This window comes from Enoplosus armatus, chromosome 12, assembly GCF_043641665.1.
Source record: "Enoplosus armatus isolate fEnoArm2 chromosome 12, fEnoArm2.hap1, whole genome shotgun sequence".
In the NCBI taxonomy this organism is placed as follows: domain Eukaryota; kingdom Metazoa; phylum Chordata; class Actinopteri; order Centrarchiformes; family Enoplosidae; genus Enoplosus; species Enoplosus armatus.
The window spans coordinates 20,800,663-20,820,086 of NC_092191.1; the positions used below are offsets into that span (position 1 = coordinate 20,800,663).

Consider the following 19,424-nt stretch of genomic DNA (forward strand, 5'->3'; position numbering starts at 1 on the left):
GACAGCGTTTTTTTTTTTTTTTTTTTTTCTCTCTCCTCCTTTGTGGTCACGTGGTCCAGCGCGCTACTTGATGGAAAAATACTGGATTTGGTGTGTAGTGGAGACAGTACACAACCCAGTAAAGTCATTCGGGGAGGATTTTTCGAAGGGCGTCTGAGTCTTTACCCAGCAACACTGTCTGCCATTCATTTCTTTATGTCTCGGCGAGCCATAGGGACATGCACAGACCATTTATGTCATTTGAAGTAGTCCGGTGCTGAAATGCAAAGTCACCTAATTTCTGTTTTTGTTTGTGTGTGTGTGTGTGTGTGTGTTCTGTTTGATTTTGGATAGGGAAACAAGTGTCTTTTTGTCCTTTCACGTTTCTGATGCACCAGTTGATGAATTATGTTGTGTAATTGCAACAAGACCTGGTAGTACCTCAGTTGCGTTGTGTCAGAGTTGCACATTGATCATTGCAAGGAGTGCATTATGATTAGTCGGCTCGTGGCATATGCTGTTATACCCACAATGCATGTCATAGTGCATTGCATTGCAAGTGCATTTCTGATTGCAATGTAGGAGTCACGCCAAGGTGCAGAGTATCATTATGCCTCCCCAAATCCCTGAAGAAATCAACCTAAAATCCGACTTGTTTTATTGAGGGAAAAGTTTGAACGTGAACGCAGTTTTCCATCTCTGATGTCAGCTATCGTATCTGTGCACTGTTGGCGCGTCGGTGTCCTTGGATCAGCCTCACACCCCAGACAGTTGGCCTATATCCGAGCCTTTGTTATTAACAAACAAGATTTCAAAGCCTATTATCTATGTGTTGATTCATGAATGCCACTTGGTTCGCCCTCCATGCTTTCACATTCCTGGAATCCTCTACCCTCGGAAAAAGAAAAGAAAACACACACTTCTAGGCACAAAGGGGTCGGCCCACTTTTTAGGAATACAGTAACAAAAAAAATAGAAAATCAGTGTCTGAAGTTCAACATGAGACGCGCATGTATGTATGTGTAATAAGAGAGTCAGTGTCTGATGTTCAACATGAGACGTGCATGTATGTATGTGTAATAAGAGATATTCATATGGGTATACAGAAGACTCTCTGCCCTGTGATTGTTTGCTGCTTTAACTGTTGTGGTTCATCATTTACATGGAAGGTATGCTCACAGTTGTCCACACTGATTTTGACTGAGATATCCAATTTGCAAACAAATGAGCGCGCAGGATGGACTGCCATGTTTTTGTATTAAGAATGCTCTCTCAAAACACACCCGTATAATCTTAAATGCCTAAACCGTATCATGTGAGTGCAAGTAAAGATAAACCTGCAAATAGGCATTTACTCTCGAGAAGGTGTCAGGTATAGTCGCTGTCATGGAAGTCGTAGAGATTTAAAAAGGTGTCTCAACTCGTACCTGATGAAAAGTGATCTTCATAAGGCAAAAAAAAAAAAAAAGAACATCAGCTATATTTCACTAATCCCTTTCACTCAAAGTAGGCCATACTTTAAGGAGCTGACATCAGTCTGATATGATTAAAAACAAATGTAGTACTATGAAAAGCTGCATACTTTCATTCACAGTGATTTCGTTCCAAGAGTCGACTGCCTGCGGGCCCTCGCTGTCAACAGAACCGGGCTTCTGCCTCTTACAGCAGTGCTGGAATTTATTGTTACACACGTGTGAAGTTTGGAGGTAAACAGCCTCGGTCAGGCGCGGGCTGGTTAAATCTTGTTCCGGCTGGTTAGGGCATGGTAGTGCATTTCCATATATTATCGTTGCACCACACTAGGGGGCTGAGCTCCATGAGGCAGTCAGCTTAAAAACAAAAACTTGCCATTTGTTGGGCCGTTGACCCGTGTGCCTGGGTGTTCAGCCTCAGCACGTGAGTCTTCAAAAGTGAACGGAGCAATGAAAACTGGTGCACTATTCCAGAGGTTATCACACAATAACGCCAATGTGACAACGAAAGTCGGAGTGCGGGTTATACTGAAAGTCTCCTGGGCTGTTGAAAACAGGGGAATCATGTCATGCGCCTACACTTGGTGGCAGTATCTGTTAACGTGAGACAAGAATACTGAACTGCCTCTTGATTGTCCTGCTACTCCAGCCCATGCTTCGATCTCGACATTATATAAACAAATAACAGCGCCATCTTCTGCAACTGGGGGGTTTCAAATCGCCGCGTTTGACCTGTGATCCTGGAGCGCCCTCTGCTGGGGAAATGGCAGACAAGCCACGCTGAAGCACATTCATTAATGAAAATAAACCAACCAAAGTGGAATGGGGACAAAAGTTGATAAGAGTAAAATACATTTTATAGACGTGTTTTACAGAAAAGGGATAAGCAAAATCCAGAATTCAAGCTATAATGTAATTGTCTTCCAACTGGATAAAAAAAAAAAACACGCTCTTGCAAAAGCACAGCAACTCCATTATTTCATGCAAGACGTGACACGCCTCAATATTTAATCATTATTTGTATTTGATATATCATGGTTATAATAGACTGCCTTCTTTGGAACATTTGGATATTGCTCTGAAGTCTGATTGTCCCGTACATCCATAGTCTCCACAGGATTTGACCACGTCCATTCATATTATTGTCTCGTTGTGTTTCTCCATTCTTCTCTCTCTTGCTTACAGACATTTAGTCAAACCAAGTGAGCCTCATTCATCATTTTCAGGACTTTGAGTCTTGAGTTTTCAGGGCAGTTTAAAATTGATTTCACCCACAAACAATGGAGCTTACTTAGTCCTCCTCCGACAACCTTTTAATGTTCAAAATGTACTCTCATGTCTTTCTTAGGTCATCTAAGTAGTGGACTTCAACTGTTACATGTCTTAAGATGTTCTGCAGCTGTTTCAGGGGTCTCTTTAGTGGTCGGTTCAAATAAAACAGACGTTTTCAATTGATGCAAAACAAAACCATCTGTCATGTGTCAAACTCTGCCTCAATAGATCATGCTGTGTATAGAAAACAGAGGACAGTGATTGGTTCGGGCTCAAGTTCAAGCTACAATATGGGATTATGAGTGAGACCTATCTTCCGGACTCTGAAACGGAAGTCTGCCATCATCACTTCTATTAATTACGCCTGTGTTTTTCCTGTCACAGCATCTGTTGTAGAAAACAGCTTCTTGTCAAGACTATTCATTTTCACCAGGCAAGGCGAGGCAAGTTTATTCGTGTTGCACAATTCACACACATCTGCGATTCAAGGTGACGAACAAATGAGCAGGTGAAAGGACAAAACTTGCTCGACATTTCGCAACTGTTGCTGGATTTGGACTCTTTGGGGCCATCTGTCCATGAGATGGTGCTGTCAGAATGATGAAACAAGGCACCTCTGCTTCTGTTTACAGACCGCTACACTGGAATTGCATTGATAGGAAAACGGCCCCAGTTGAATTCAGGGTATGACGTTTACGCGGAACATGAGAAACCTGGTTATTCATATCCCTGTATAGATGATGACTGATCACCTGTGTGCAGGTGTTTACATAGTCTCCTGGTTTCTGCGGGAGTACTCCAGGTAGCATATCCGGGTTCCTGAAACCAGGATAGGGGCTTATCCGGGTTCCTGAAACCAGGATATGATGTTTGGATGCACATCGCATAACTGGAACACTTGGAAAAACCAGACCCTAACCAGTGTATTGGTCTGCATGTCCGCACACTCCTTGTTGCCGCGCTGGAACACTGCAGCGCCTGGTGTTTACTTTCGGAGATTTTGAAACACAGCTCTACACGTGGGGTGGACATGGACAAACAGAAGACTTGTTGGGACATTACTGGTTTAAAGGTAGGGGTGGACTCATGTGTAGCGCACTCACTGCAGTCTTAGCCACTTCCAGGTGTCTGGTTTGAACTGATGTTTTGCCCTGACAGACGGTAAAAGTCTTTGCCAGCCTGGGCGCAGCATTTTCTGCCGAGGATCTGCTCATCGTGTCCTTATCTTTTGGACATGTTGTTAGTGTTCAGGTAACTTTATTACAGACTCTTCTGGAAATAATATAAATTTCACTCGCTCTCACTTTGAATGTACTTCCCTGTTGTCAATAGTTCAGTAAAGATGTGATTTTTTTTTTTTTTTTGCCCCCTCCCCTCTCATAACTCAGAAAATGGTGAAACATGGACTGACGAGTGGCGTGGTGACTTACTCAAACGCTGAGGATGCCTCCGTGGCCATGATTGAACTGAGCACGCTGTTAAAGACCAGAGAGGTCAGAAAGGCCCACGAGCCTGAAAGACCAGTTGGTCCTAGTGCCCGACCCCCTGTCTCCTCCAGGGTATGTTTAGTGGCAGGCCACCTCAGGAACTACCTAGCCTGCTGGACACACTGTATCCACCAGCTTACAGCCAGGTGATGTTTGTACATGTGAACTCTGTGTTGTTTTTCCTGCCTTGTGGTGGATTTTTTGAGGTGCAGGGACCAATCCAAGTAAAACTTCTGCTCTTCCATTTCTCAGAGTGTGTGCCTCCACATTTATAACTTGCCCGATCGCGCCGATCAAAGGTACCTCGTGCTCGGCCTCCTCCCTGCAAGCACGACCAGTGTGAAGGTACGAGCTCTGGACACCTCTGTCCACTCACGGTCACGGCACCCGTGTGCTCTGCAGAGGACCAGCTTTGGACATGGGGACAAACGGGGAGCAGTGCTCCAGCTGAACACCTCTGACAACAATCCATGTGATTGTATATTTTCACTCGACTACACTCATCTTTGGTATATTCACCTCAAAGTGATGAGATGTACTGAATGCTTGCGATGCTGTTTATTGCTGCAGACTCCAATGTGTACTTTAACGTTATTATGACCCCACAGGTGGAGGGGAGAAGAGCCCTGGTCTGGCTCCCCGACATCTCCACCGCCTTGTGGCTCATGGACTTCTTAAATGGTCTCTACACGGGCTCCAAGCGCCTCCGTGTTTTCTTTGCAAGCGGAGGCGGCGGGGCATACCCTGCAACAGGGGCAGCGCACAGGAGACGCCACCAGCAGCACCGAGGTCTGCTCTAAATGCTTGGGATCTCTGGGAGTGCTACAGCTGGAGCACTGGAGCAGCCAGCCTGATCAAATTAATAGTTTCCACGTGTTCAAAACAACACAATAGCGCAGCACATTACTAATAAATACCCGTATCTCTGCAGAGTTGCGCACTTTATTGCAAAACTGACTAAATGATTAAACTGAGCATCCTTCTCAGAAGCTGAAAAGCTGTAAACAGATTAGGAGAAACTTGTCATGAGGGCTGTGTTTGGATAAGGTGGGGAAGGGAATCCTAAGGCAGCAGGGAAGAGTGAAGGTAATGTAGGATGAGGCTGGCGTGAGCGTGGAGTGAAGGGAAGCGTGGCAGATGAGGATAGCTGGGAGGCAGGCTGAAGATGATCCTGGACACAGACAGGCAGGTATTAGTAACAAAATAATACAGAGAGACCGGACAGCTGGTAGATAATCTGAGTAGGCCTTGAGAAGTAGTTACCGCCACGGTCACACGACAATCAGGCGATGAGTGGCTGAAGAACTGGGGTAGATATACTGCAGAGCTGATGATGGGAGCCAGGAGAGTGAGGAAGGGAACGCCAACACACACACACACACACACACACACACAACAGACAAACACTGGGAAGAGGGAAGGGAAAAAACACAAGGAAACACCAGGGGTTGCTGGGAATGGCAGCGGCCGTAACAAAATGTCCCCATGTTGAGGCTTCACAGGCTCAAACTCATTTGCTGTTAATACAATATTTTTTATATTGGACTTGAATTAAACACATGGGCAGGTAAACACTCAGCCCTACATGATGCTTCTGTGGTCAGCCCTGTGCTGCACATCTGCACGCCAGCCACTAGATGGACCTCTGGTTACTCCGCAGCAAGCTTCACAGGCTGTACGAGTTTATTCATTTTGAACACAACCAAACAGCAACAAAAGACAACAGAGAGCACAGATAATGCCAAATTGCAAAACAAGAACAAATAAACGAGTTAACATACATATGGATTACATTCCAGCATGTACGTTTGTTTTGTCTACATTAGTGCCGTGTCAAAGGAGAAAAAAAGAAAAAGAAGCATGACTTCTTTAAGGTTTCACTTTCTATTCATTTCTAACCTCCAGGTGAACGGAAGTTGACTCTCCTCGGATGGAAGCAAAAGAGCGTCGTCTACAAGTAAATAAAAGGCGAATAACACCTTCACGTCATAGTTAGGGTGTTGACAGATCCCGTGACTTCCACTCTGAGTGGGTGACCTCTTTTCCGTTCTATTTCCTTTTCTTTCTTTTTTTTTAATTTCATATCAAGTAGTTATATCAAACTTAATCAGAGCAGGAAATTGGTTTTGCTGGACTCACTTGGCTTAAGAACTCCTTTACATGCTTTTATTATTATTTATATTATCACGTCTAAAATGCCTTCCCTTGTGAACTGCACATGCGAGCGCTCAAATTCTTCCTTGGACAAAATGTGTGCGTTGTCTATACTTCAGAAAGTGTTTCCAGGCGGGCAACTGAAATCATTTAGCAGGTTGTAGTTTTAGTTCTACAAATATGTCAAAGCAGCTCCCGAGGCCCAAATAAACTCACGTTGCATTAATCCTCACTTGGCCCATAACCTCAGGGCACGATCACACCAAGAGTGTGTGTGTGTGTGTGTGTGTGTGTGTAGTGGTTTACTTGAACTCTGGAGTGTTTACTCCCTTGGCCTAGTTCATTTGGTCAGGTGAGAGCATTTGAAATAAAGTCGCAGCGAATAACAAACGCAGTAAGACAGCCCTCCTCCAAGAGAGGCGAGAACAAACTGAACGAGCGGCAGGAAACAAAGCGTCAGGCGTTGTTTCTGTGTGTTCCCCTTCCTGGCTCACCGGACTGACGATTTGTTAATGTTATAATCCACCTATCATAGCTGCGCCGACTACCTGTCTCAGGTTCCTCTCGTGTTTACATATCTTGTTTAACTTTCTGCTCACATGACTCTCTCTCTCTCTCTCTCTCTCTCTCTCTCTACTGCCTTGTCATCTGTCATCAACACTTTATTTATCTTCATACCACTGACTGAAAGGCCCCTATCCAAGTGTCTTTGGACAGATATGGCTTCTTTATTTCCGTTTGGATTTCTTCTAAACTACCCGACAGTGAGTGTTAACCCAATTAAAGGGACACTACATTGATTTAATATTACACTTTCAAAAGGCTGGGGGACTAGTGAGAAGAAAAAAAAAAGAAGAATGGTCACAATTGAAGCAGCAGAGGCTGAGATGTTTTGACTTTTAGTCCAGAGTGTCGGTCAAGCTCCAAAAACACTGGATCCTACACTTCCCACAATGCAGCTCAATCGCATGTTTCATTTGACCCCTCCCTGGAGATATTTCCCATGTCTTCCAGGCTCCACACCCGCAGTTTGTAACACAGGCTTTCTGTTAGAAAAATTCCCAATCTGAGATAACTCTTTTTAAATGAGACGTATTTATTCATTACCTACAGTGTACATTGTTATTGGTGCTGGGGTTACAAAACGTCAGGCGACTGCGGAACAACCGTAGTATACTGTACATGCTGTGATCAATATTTCCTGTCATATCATCGAATCACAAGCAATAAAGGAGCCAAATACATACAGTTTACTTTCACTCTTAAACAAACCTTTCTACTTTCAGCACATTGTCATCATGACAAAGCATTGAAAATATGGGCGAAAGCTCCCTTATTAACTGTTAGTAAAGTGTGAGTTCAAGGTTTGTGGGCGGTAATATGAAGCCTGTTGTGTGTGTATTTAGCACATATATATTTAGTAAAATGCACCCTGTAAACACAAGATAAACAGAAATAGTAAAGGCGTTAAAAACGAGACTTTAACTTTAACGCCCCTGTAGAAGATGAGCCCTCAAGTTCTGGCGTAATGCAGGCGTCACCTTCATACAACACACAGTTAGTTACATATCCACAAATGAATTGCCACACTCTGCCACAACCTTTGGGCCCCCCGAGGGTCTGGGGCCCTGGGGCAGTTACCCACTTTGCCCAGTTTATGGTCCGGCCTTGGTGGAAGTGGATCACAGTTCTCCATCTGTATCAGTTCAGGTCATGGTCTTGAGAGAGTCTGTATAAACGAGAGTTGGTATGGATCTATCCCACATACAGCGCGTTATCAATCAAACTGCCTGATAACCATCACTTCACAGCCTGCCCCCACGCCTGTTTCCACATCTGCCTGTCTGCCATCTGCTCTGCAGCTACTTCAATAATAGCTTGCAGCTGCAAAGGAAGGAGGGGAGGGTGGTGGAGGGGTGGGGGGTGGGTGGTGTGCGTGGAAGGAATAACCCAGAGGGGCGAGAGGTAAAGGGAGGGCAGGCAGACGGGTGGGGAGGGAGGGAGGGATGAAGGAAGGAGGGGGCGGTGAAAGCAGAGCTGTGATGCAGACAGCGAATCACATGAGCAGGGATCTGTTTACAAACTGAGGACGAGAGAGAGAGAGAGAGAGAGAGAGAGAGAGAGAGAGACGAGGAAGGAGAGAGGAGGAGAGTGGACGAGAGAGGACAATACAGGAGAAGAGAGGAGAGGCTGGATCTGAGTTAACATCAGCTGCATTGTCTTCCTGTGTGAAATACCTCCCCGTGTTCTTTGTTCAGAGCAGGAAGGCAGGGGAAGACATGAGCCGCTGCTCTCCACAGGAACACTGAGGCTGCCTGCCTGCCTGCCTGCCTGCCTGCCTGCCTGCCTGCCTGCTCGCCTGGTTGGCTGGCCCGTGCTGCCGGGAAACCCATCAGTGTCCTTCCCTTTGTCTCTCCATAATTGGACACGGCAGGTTTTCACAGCCAGAGAGGAGGGAAGCGCCGTGGAGATCTGAAGGGAGAGGACAGACGAGAGAGAAGTAAGGAAGGGTGAGGAGAAAGGAAGAGGTGGAAGGGAGGGAGAGACTCGTGACAATGTTTTGAAGGGGAGACAAAACAAAAAAGCAAGGGACTGCGCTCGGCCAGAGGTACATAACCAGAGAGCTGGATTTGGGATTTGGAGTGTATTTCCTCCTACTGTCAGTGACATTGGTGTCTTTTTGTCCACAAGACTGCTCTCTTTGTCTTTCAGTGCAGGACACACAGGAGTACCTACGTTTCTCTCTCTGATACATTTGTTTGAGAGTCTAAATCTCAGTTAAAGTGGACGCTTGTATCACGTTTTTTCAGGGGGGGTTAAATCGTCACTGCAGACTGAGGTATCTGTGGTCAAATGAGCATCCGGTTATTTTGGGTAATGTCCTCTTGAAGAACTCTAGCCAGGTCTGCTTTCCCCAGACCACAAGGATTTAACTCACCGCACATCCGCTCCATCAACTATCAGAGTGAACCAGTCTGAACCTAAAAAGTAGCGGACGTGCAGGTCAGAGCTCGTTCCCTTGAGGAAACCAGACTTGGTGATATTGAAGAGGTCACGACCCCAAAGATTTTCGGGGTTTGCCCACCGAACATCTGCACATTTGATGAATCCTGTCCAAGAGTGCAACGGTAAGTGTCCCGGAGCCGCTGGCACAGTGTACTTTGTAAACCTAGTCATAATGTGAGTGTTTACTGAGTGGAGATTTACGCATCACTTAACCAGAGTTGCACAACACAAACTGGTCCTTTTTTTTTGTACGTGCTTCACCCTCTGAAGGGCTTCGCTGTTGGTTTACCCCATCGAGGCTCCACCTCGGCACCCTGAGACAGATCTTTGCGCTCACCGCCCCAATCAGGTGGTAGCATGCATGCCCTTTACAACACAGGCACTGTTTCACTCAGCCACCTTGTGGACAGACGCAGCCCTCAGCCAAACCCCTCTGTCTCCCCAACTCAGTTGAGGGGAATAAAGGGAAGGCGACGTCTGATGTCTGTTCTTCCACGGCCTCTCTTTTTATGTTTTTTTTTCTGCCATACCATCCGCTCGACCCACCAAAAGTGAACTGGAGTTACTTCCAGGTACTATTTCCTATGTAGAGATTAGTTGTTATGCTTGCTATTGAGAGTAAAAGAAGAAATGAATAACGTTGGTTAGGTCAACTTAGTTGGATTTATCCTGTTCTATTCTAAACTGCACGATCAGGCTACTGCTGATTCTCAGATGCACATATTTCCCCATTTGTGCGCAAAATTGATACCTACATATAAAAAAGGTTTGGCCCTTCAGTTATGATCAATTGTCTGCCCTCCTAAAACTGTCAATGAAGTTGTGTCACAGCTTGTGATACTTCCCGTTGACATAGTAAGCCAAGTACTAGTTAATTTAGCTGTTATTAAGAACTTAGGAGGGACTTTCCACACAAGCTTGCCACTGGATTTATGAATGGGTGGCACAACCCAATCCTAACATGAAATTTCACACACAAAGTCATGACATGACCAATAATAGCCACAATGTACTCATTATGCATTTTACCCCGACATGACCTCAAACATATTCCAATAAACAACTGAGACCTCGAGAGGAAGTTTTTGTGCACTCATTTTTCCAGCCATAACGCGTAAAACCAAAGCTACTGTTCCTCCCTGACAGTGTTCAGGTGCAGTCCTGTCCAGACTGCATGCATTTGCACACTGGCCTACCTTTTAGCGCTCCACTATCAATGATTCACTAACATCGTGCTAAGATTACAGCTGCCTCCTCCTTCCCCCAAACCTCCTGTCACCCCCCCCCCCCCCTCCCCTCCACTGTACAACCAAAGACTGCACCCTCCTGCCTTGACCCCTGTCCATTAACGAATGAGTTTTGAACCACGACGTCACCACCACAGTTTAAGCTGTGGGCCCTTGACCTTAGGAAAGAGTTAGCTACTGCGGTTTAAGGCTGATGTGCGAATGAAAGCTGCCATATTCAAGCCCCTCAGGCCCGAAAAAAACCTCTTTCTCCCCGAGCCGAGTAGCCGCTCTTGGGCCAAGACGCAAGTGGAACACATTCCTGTGTGACGCAAGGATGGTTGTAAAAGTTCACATGAAAGTGCTTTGCAGTGTTGGAGAGGTGCTTTCGCTGTGGGATCCATGAACTCTGTAATCATGTGTAAGGTTTCTCTCCTGGTGAAGCGACGGAGCATCGTGAGGATTTGATCCTGATTACTGTTGATTCATGCCATCAAACATGCCATTTAACATTACTTTACATTCATTTGGCAGACGCTGCACTCCACAGTGACTGACAATAAGTGTATTCAAGCCTCGTAGGAGCAAGAGCCAGATGTCATCCAGAACGTTGATTGTATTTCTTTTAAACAAATAACTAAACGCATGTTCAGTGCTACCGTACAAGATTAGAAAACAGCGTTAGTAAAAAGGCGGTAAAGTCAGTTGCAGTTCATATATATCAGCGAGGAAGACGAGCCAAGAGGTGTTTCCTCAACACAGCTCTCTCTCCCTTTGGCGCCAGGCCTTACGAGTTACACCGATACGTCATAAGAGGTGGACACAGGCGGGGTGATGGGATATGTTTGTCATGAGGACTTGCGTGGGCCATGGAAACACTGGCGGAGCTGAGTGGACACAAAGATTATAGTGAACATCCTATGCTCCACTAAGAGTGAGGGGGGGTCTCCTGTAAGAAGAAGAGTCACTATGCATCCGGGGGCAATTAATGATGTCATTCCCTTGCACCATAATCTTAGAGCTACTTTATTTACAACTATTAGTGCAACTTTAAACCTGCATTCATTGATTTTATGCACCACAGCAAACCGTACAAACACAACATTGACATATTATCAGCTTGTAAAGTTTTTGGCAAACACTCGCTCATTTACACATCCAGCAGACATGAGCAACGTTGGCATGAGCACCCGACAAAAGCTGCCAAATGCTCCGCTTTGTTCACCGGCTAATGGCTAACTTTGCCCGTCTGCTATTTGGTGCCGGGCAGGTAGCGTACAGTGTGGGTCTATCAGAGCTTTTTAAGCTGAAAACAGGTGCCTGCTGTGGCTGGAAATGAGGTTCAGGAGAGCGGTGAGATAAAAACCAAAACCATGCGCTTAAAGGCGCTAAAATGCTCCACCAAGCTGAGGGGAACTGCAGTCCAACAATCCCATCAATCATGAGGAAGCTGAACGCGGCAGCCCGCCAGCACTGCGTCTCAAAGTGTGCACAATGTGGCCGAATCTCTTAATGCTTTCAAATGGATTCACAGTCTTTAAAATGCCACGTGTAAAACACTCTTTATGCACTTTGTGGGGAAAAGTCATAGAATTCATGTGCTGCCATTTCTGCTGAGTTTCTAAACGCCCCATGACGTCGTCCACATTCCTTACATGTGAGGTAACTGACTGTAGCGTTGTTTAGAAAATGCTCTCCGTGTTTAGAAAATGACATTTTGGTACGTATTTTTCAAAATGCATGTGGAAACATGAATGTGTACTTTCACTAACAGCAGTTGTATTCATGAGCGCATTGTTCTTTGTGTGGAGACTCAGAACACAGTTGGCTCACGTACTGGCCAATATGAAGCTCTCATGAAAATAGTATATGCTGATACGATGCACTTTCATGACTGGCTGTAGTTATTGTCAAAAGCGTTAACCCTCTGTAGGACGTCCCAATAGCATTTTGAGCCCACACGCTTCTTCTAAATGCTGTTTCAGAGGCTTTTCACTCTGATAAGAACACAAATCTGAGGAAATATTGCACTCTCTCATTATGATAATCACCTGTGATTGCTGTGATACCGTGGTGGTAGTATTTCTTTCTTCCTGGTAGCCGAACCATGCGGCTTCAGCTGTATTGATGCAGCGTTTCTTACACGTGTCCCGTCCTCTCAGGGTGTCTGTGTGGCCTTCAACTGCAGACCGTCGACCCCTACGGCAAGATGACATCTGAAGAGCTCTTCCACCTGCCGCTCAACGTCTACATCATCATCCTGGGCATCGGCCTCTTCATCCTCATGCTCAGCCTCATCTTCTGCTGCTACCTGTTCAGGTAACAAGACAGCTTCTTGTAGTATACCTGCTGTTTCTAGAGGGAGAGAGCAAGAGCTCCATACTTTATCTGTTAACCATTATATCTACGGAAATTAAATTGCTGTCAAAGCACTTAAACTGCTCCAGGTTTGAAAGATCAAGCTTTAAATTGAACTCTAACTGAACCTGAGTTTTAGTAGCCACAAGCATACAACCAATTTACTATACCAGCATGTAAATCACAAACTAGCGCAATGGAAAGTTTACACCCTCCGGCGGTGGAATATATTTTCTGCCCTCAATACACTGCGTGAGAAAACAAAGTCGATGGTCTTATTTCAGCGAGCGAATGTTTCATCCACAGCCGGACTCGCCAGTTGGCATCATTTGGTTTCATTTGGCTTGGGACAGTTGGTATCAGTCACATGAAACTAGCAGCCCGGCCCGAAACCACCTAAGTTGTACCACGGGCCAGTTTCACGTGTCCAAATCTTATTGGCTTTAACAGCCTGAACTTTACCTGAGAAATCTTCTTTTAACTCTCGCTCTTACTAATGCTTTTTAATGAACCACGCTCAGGTAATCTGCCAACGCAGAGCCTCTCTCATTGTGTTACATGGAACACGGAACACAACACTGTCTGTTGTTTGACAAAGGTACGAGTGAGCGCTGCTTAAGGCAATCACAGACAGGTCGGGATCGGGTCAAGAGTGCTGCTGTGAGCTTCCAGGTTTTCTGGAAAAACCTGTTCAAAGTTCCACCTTTGCTGTGGAGGTTCATCTGTTTGTCTGCCAGAAAGATATCTGAAAAGCCCGCGATAGACCGCGGGACTACGTAGAGTTACCCGGAAGCCACCAAAGTTGCCTATGGAATGCCTGTAAAAACAGTCATTTCCAAGAAGGTTTCAAACTCGAAAACGTATCTCAATTATTACTTCATTCATTGAGCCCAAAGTGACGGTAATCTCAGTGTGCTTTCAGCGACTTATGCTCGACTAAATAAAGCAGAATTTTTGAGAGTTCTCACACGGGGGACGCCTTCGTGAAAGTGTTATAGATCTCTGCTCGTGGTGAGTGTACATGCACAGGCTGTTACTTGAGTCTGACATTGTGTGAATTCCAGGACTGCGTGAAGCACAATCTCAGCTGATGCGTGCAGCATGACAGGACACGTCCCGGGGAAGACAGATGTGGAGCCACCAGGCACATCACAGATATAATATGACGCTAAATTACAGCGTGATGCATTTGCTTTTCTTTCTTTTGTGTGCTTCGCAGACTCAGGCGACAAGGTGCAAGAGAACAGTACGGTTACAATGAGGTAATATCTTTTTAATACTACATCCAGTTTGACTGGTGTCAAGTTGTAATCCAACACTACATTCTTTGGCTTTTTTTTAATCTGGTGAACTATATGCATTTTGTCACAAATCCGTTCTTGTCAACAGGTTGTTTTGAGAGGAGCGGGGAAGAAACTGAGCCTTCTTGGTGTAAGTTGAATACAGCAGTGTTATAAAACGGCCTACACGAACGGAGCCGACCAATGCTAACTGGCTAATAGGAGTGTTTTAGGTTTTTTTTGCTGCTGTAACCAGCTAGTGTAAATCTGTAATTAGCTAGAAACACAAGGAGGAATTTTATTTTCACAATTGCTGTCCAATTGTAGTGTAAAATGTCGCACAGCAAAAAGCTTTCCCCAAACTCGGATGGGAAGTAATGCAGAATAATTGTATATATTATAAATACCATATGTACCATACTTCTTTTTGGCAATTTTTAAATGTGGTTCTGTATGCAGAAAATCCCGTTGAAAGCCATCACTTTGAGAAAAAGCATTAGAGCCGCACAGAGCTCATTTTCGGTGACTTCGGTGAAAATGTTCATGCTTTACGCTGGCTGAATTGAGGAGTTATGATGGCGCTCGGATCAGTATATACTGTTGTAACTGAAAGCAGTTGAGGTGACAGGCCTTCTTCCCCCTTTTCAGCAAACGTGTGCGGTGTGTTTGGAAGAGTTTCGCAGCAGGGACGAGCTCGGAGTGTGCCCATGCTCCCACGCTTTTCACAAGAAGTAAGTTCTCCAACCTTGTAATTGTCAAACTTTGATGAGACTGGACAGCTGTTTGCGAATATGCTAAAAAAAAAAGAAAAAAAAAAAAAAAGTCATGCAGCTAATTTTGTTGTTTGAGGCCGAAGTTGCAAACAATCTTCAATTGGAACCATGTGGAACGGCACTTTTGGAACAGCCACTGTGTCTGCAAATCCATTTTCAGTGGCTCCATGGGCCTCGCTTTTATGACCACAAAATATTGTTCTGATTTCGTAAGATTTTGGTGAAGACTTCTTGTTGACTAACCAGTTCGAAGGAATGACTCATGAATTCCGCTTTCGTGATGGATTTCTGCCTTCGAGTCAACAGCTGAAGCAGTCAGAGAAATTCAGGAAAACGGTGGTGAACGGTTTTTCAGGGCGCCCTGCAGAAAATGACAAGCAAATTCCTGACAGCGTGTGTCCTTGCATGTTGGAACATGCAGCATGCTTCATGCAACTGAGACCTGTTTCTGCCCTGCAGCGGAGGTGTGACATCGACGCAACAGTTCTTTTCGACCGGCCTGCTCGACTTTCCGACTGACATTTCTCGACCTGCGTCACCAGTACCGCGTGACCTGTGAACCCTGGATGTCTCTCTGTTCAGCCCTGTTAATTAAGATGTTTGAACTTCGGCCTCTTGCCCAAAGTTTTCCACTTTGTCTTCCTTTGAAATGACATGTCTCTCATCTCGCCCCCGCTTTTCTCAGGTGTCTGCTAAAATGGCTGGAGATCCGCAGTGTCTGCCCCATGTGCAACAAGCCCATTTGTCGCCTCCAGCCTGACCCCCCACAAGCTACTGAGCGGCCACAGAGTCTCCTGGAGGTCTGAGGGGGGAACATACGTCCAGCGGCACCTCATGCTCTCCAGTCAATCGACACCAGTCACTGTAGAGCGCCCCCGTTTCACTCTCCAACCGATTGTAGTTTTAGGAATGCAAGCATTTTTTTTTGAGGCAGAGCTACTTATAACTTTGTCAAACCGTGAGTGCAGAGCCAAAAACCTACCTGGGGAGATTGTAACACTGAGACAGAGGTGTTAATGGTAATGACTCATTCCCTTGTAAGTAAGTGAGTAAAGTTTATTTATAGAGCACATTTAATCACAGCCTAAGCCGACCAAAGTGCTATACAGAAGGACATTAAATACACACAAAGAGAAACATACCAACGGCAACAATAAACAACCAAGGGCAGGTACAGAGCTGTAGACAAGGCAACAATAATGGATATGGATTTGTGTTTTTCATTTTTCTGCCGTCTATTCTGGTAGCAAGAGCCTTTTGAAATGAGCTTCTGACACCGAAGTTTGAATTTGATTTGATCGGACGACCTGATTATCTGTGGTGGGGAAACTTTGGGGCAGATAAAGAAACGTCTGTTACGGCTGTTTCAGCAGCAGACAACCGTCCGTCCGTCCGTCATCATCATCAACAACATCATCAACATCATGGCACCATTATCAAGAGTGTGGAGATACCCGCTGGTTGGGAAATTCCTCATTTGGGGCGGCAGGTGGGGTCAGACAAGGCACTTGTAGCTTTTATGTGTCTTCTACTTCTGTGTCACCCAAACACTCGAGGTCGCTGCCGTAAGCCAACTAATGGGATTATTTCTGCCTCCAGAGCAGCTCTGCCTCTGAGAAATGTTTGCATGACAAACTCCAGTCTGCCCGTTTTCAGTTTGCTCGAATATGCCACGCGGCGCCACATGAGCATGATGCGTCTTTCACCACCGCCAACAACAACAACAACAGCAACAACAACAACAACAAGAGCCCGGAGCCTGGAAAGAAGACGATCCCACCAGCGAGACACCAGCTTTGAAGATATCGGAGCCAAATTTGATGGAAAAGGCAGAGACTGCGATGAGAGATGTGCAGAAGGGGACTTTGCTGCACACCAACAAGAGTCAGGGGTGTGTGTGTGTGTGTGTGTGTGTGTATTTTGGCTGGAATCCTCCATTGTCTCCGAGTCAATCGGCTCCATCCTACAGTGCGTTGCCAAGCTGAGTGAAGGTAGTGAAGCCCTAAATGGCAAGACAGTTGAGTCGTACGGGATCTGACAGAAAAGACAACTAGACGCTGTCACGTGCCTGTACAGCTACAACGAAGGGTCCAAAGTGACCCCACCACTACAGTAACTCCATATACTCCATATACTTGGTTTTTAAGTTATTTCTAAGGAACTATTTTTGTATCATGTCTGGCTTTAAGTAAACGGTGTTGTGTGTCAGTGATGCTAAAACACTTCGTCATCTGTCAAATAAAATTGAACCGACCATTCTTCAATGAAATCTTAGCTCCCAGTGTCTGAGAAGAACTGCTCTGTACTGTAGTGATATAAATAGACACGCCGCGCTGATACGAAGAGCCTGTTTGAACTGGACTCTTGTCCGAGTGAGGTGCACCATAAACATTGTTCTCTGTTTGTACCATGTAATATACTATGAGTACCGTGTAAATTGTAAATGCTTTTAAATTTTCTGACTTTAAAATATATATAACCAGTGTTTTGATATGGTCATTTGGATTTGAAGTCTTTTTGTATTTTTTTTTTCCGAGTTTTGCTACACGTTGACACTTAAAACTGTTTATTTGTATATTGTCATCAGAATACATGGAAAGGTCATACCAGTGCGCTGTTGGCGCCCTGTCTTTGTTTTAGGAGGTTTTGGTTCATCTTGCCAACGGTGTGTGTATGTGACTGAAGGGTTTCCACCAATGAGGTGCCACCTCTGACACATAAATGTGCCTGAAGTAGGTTGTTGACGCTCACCTTCTAATGGAATTCCAGCAGGTGCAATGCTGCCCTCTACAGCCAATTACCTGCTGTTATTTTAGATTTTTTTTTCTTTTTTAGCCGGAGTAGCACGGCATCGTGACATTGGTCAGTCGGCCCACCACTCTGGCTGAACAACAACGTCAAATACTCTCTCTACTCTCAACAACTACTGGATAAATTGCCATAACGTTTTGTAGAGATATTCATGATCCCCAGAGGATGAATGCCTCTGACTACTGCTAATAGTGATCATAATATAACGTCTTCTCACTTCCTGTAAATTCCCAGTAATCCCGCAAAAGACACCTGGCTACAGAGCTGCATTCACCACTTAATTTAAACCACTATTGGATTCCCAATTTATTCCACCTAATTCTCAATGGGGCTTCCGCCATTTCCACGTTAAAACAAAGTGCTGAGAGTGTCTATACCGGTAAATGATTCTAAAATGTGGCCTCCGGTCACGACTCCTTCATGATGTCCCAAAACAAGTGAATACAAAATGGCCATACAGATACAGTACGATGATGCGCGATGACTGCAAAAATGTGCACCACACACAAAGCTGTTACACAGTGAGCAGACGTCGGGAAATTCCCTGCTCAGTCATGGAATCGGGATATTTGCGTGTCATGAGAGGTTGTCAAGGATGCTGATCTTCCATTATTGACATTGTCTAACTGCATGACTTGCAAAGACACTTGAAACACTAAGAGGCAGGAATCTCATTTGGCTCCCAAAATGCACAGCACTACAAATGTTCTGCATTCCCACAGACATCCTTTGGCAGATCGAAAGTAGTCCACGCGTCCTCACAAAGAAATCTCTCAAAGGTAAATATTTAACCGCAAGAAGTCCCAGATATCAGCGAGCATTCAGTGCTCTGCACATAAACTGCCTGATTACGCCAAGTGGAGGGTATGTTTAGACGGCAAAGAGGATTATCATGAATGGAAATGACTGATCCATCACTGCAAACATCTCTCACTAAACCTCTCAGCTTCACGAGTCAAGTCAATTTTGTTTATAGAGCCCAATATCACAAATCACAAATTCACCTCAAGGGGCTTTACAATCTGTGCAACATTACAACCCTCCGTCCTTAGACCCTCGATTCAGATGAGGAAAAACTCTCGAGCAAATCCCACATACAGTTAGACAGATGGAATCTGAATCCATGGTAAGCAGAAGATCATTCACCACTTAAGTGCAGTTTCAGTGGAGTGACAGGCCCTGAAAGCAGATTGAAAAGGTTGGATATGTGGGCTGAACTGGCTGCAACTCTTTCTAGTGCTTTTGAAAAGAGTGGAAGGTTAGAGACTGGTCGATGATGACCCGGAGACCTTGGACCAAGGTGCGGCTTCTTCAGTAGAGGTTTAACCACAGCAGTCTCAAAGCTAGTGGGGACAGTGCCAGTCCCTCATACCTGTGTGATCCCTCACACTTAACGCCACTTCCTCCCATGCAGAACACTCCCCCTACTTCCATAGCAGCAACCGTTGTTGTCGTGTAGTAACAAGTCTGCGGTGCGTTTGAGTCAGCTGCTCGTACCTGCTGACGGTCCTCAGAGAATAAGGTGTAAGACGCAACTGCAAAACAGGTCAGCCGGCATCATCTTTACACACACACACACATGGGCTGATTCAGTACCGCTCTGTGC

At 45.3% G+C, this 19,424-nt stretch overlaps 1 protein-coding gene and 1 long non-coding RNA gene across 3 annotated transcripts; both read left to right on the plus strand.

The window, feature by feature from the left end:
• The first annotated feature begins 4,222 nt into the window (after positions 1-4,222).
• Positions 4,223-5,102, plus strand: LOC139293832 (uncharacterized). The gene is made up of 3 exons (XR_011598396.1): positions 4,223-4,356; positions 4,463-4,555; positions 4,819-5,102. It is a non-coding gene; the product is annotated as an uncharacterized lncRNA (long non-coding RNA).
• Positions 5,103-8,543: 3,441 nt separating this feature from the next.
• Positions 8,544-17,506, plus strand: LOC139294397 (RING finger protein 122-like). 2 transcript variants are annotated; one of them, XM_070916283.1, is made up of 6 exons: positions 8,544-8,864; positions 12,759-12,915; positions 14,174-14,216; positions 14,344-14,385; positions 14,883-14,965; positions 15,693-17,506. In XM_070916283.1, exons 2-6 carry the CDS (start codon positions 12,806-12,808, stop codon positions 15,811-15,813), a joined length of 399 nt encoding a protein of 132 aa, XP_070772384.1. In that variant the 5' UTR covers positions 8,544-8,864; positions 12,759-12,805; the 3' UTR covers positions 15,814-17,506. The 2 variants fall into 2 exon arrangements, with proteins under 2 accessions (XP_070772384.1, XP_070772383.1); XM_070916282.1 differs by lacking the exon at positions 8,544-8,864 and adding an exon at positions 8,879-9,492.
• The last annotated feature ends 1,918 nt before the right edge of the window (positions 17,507-19,424 follow it).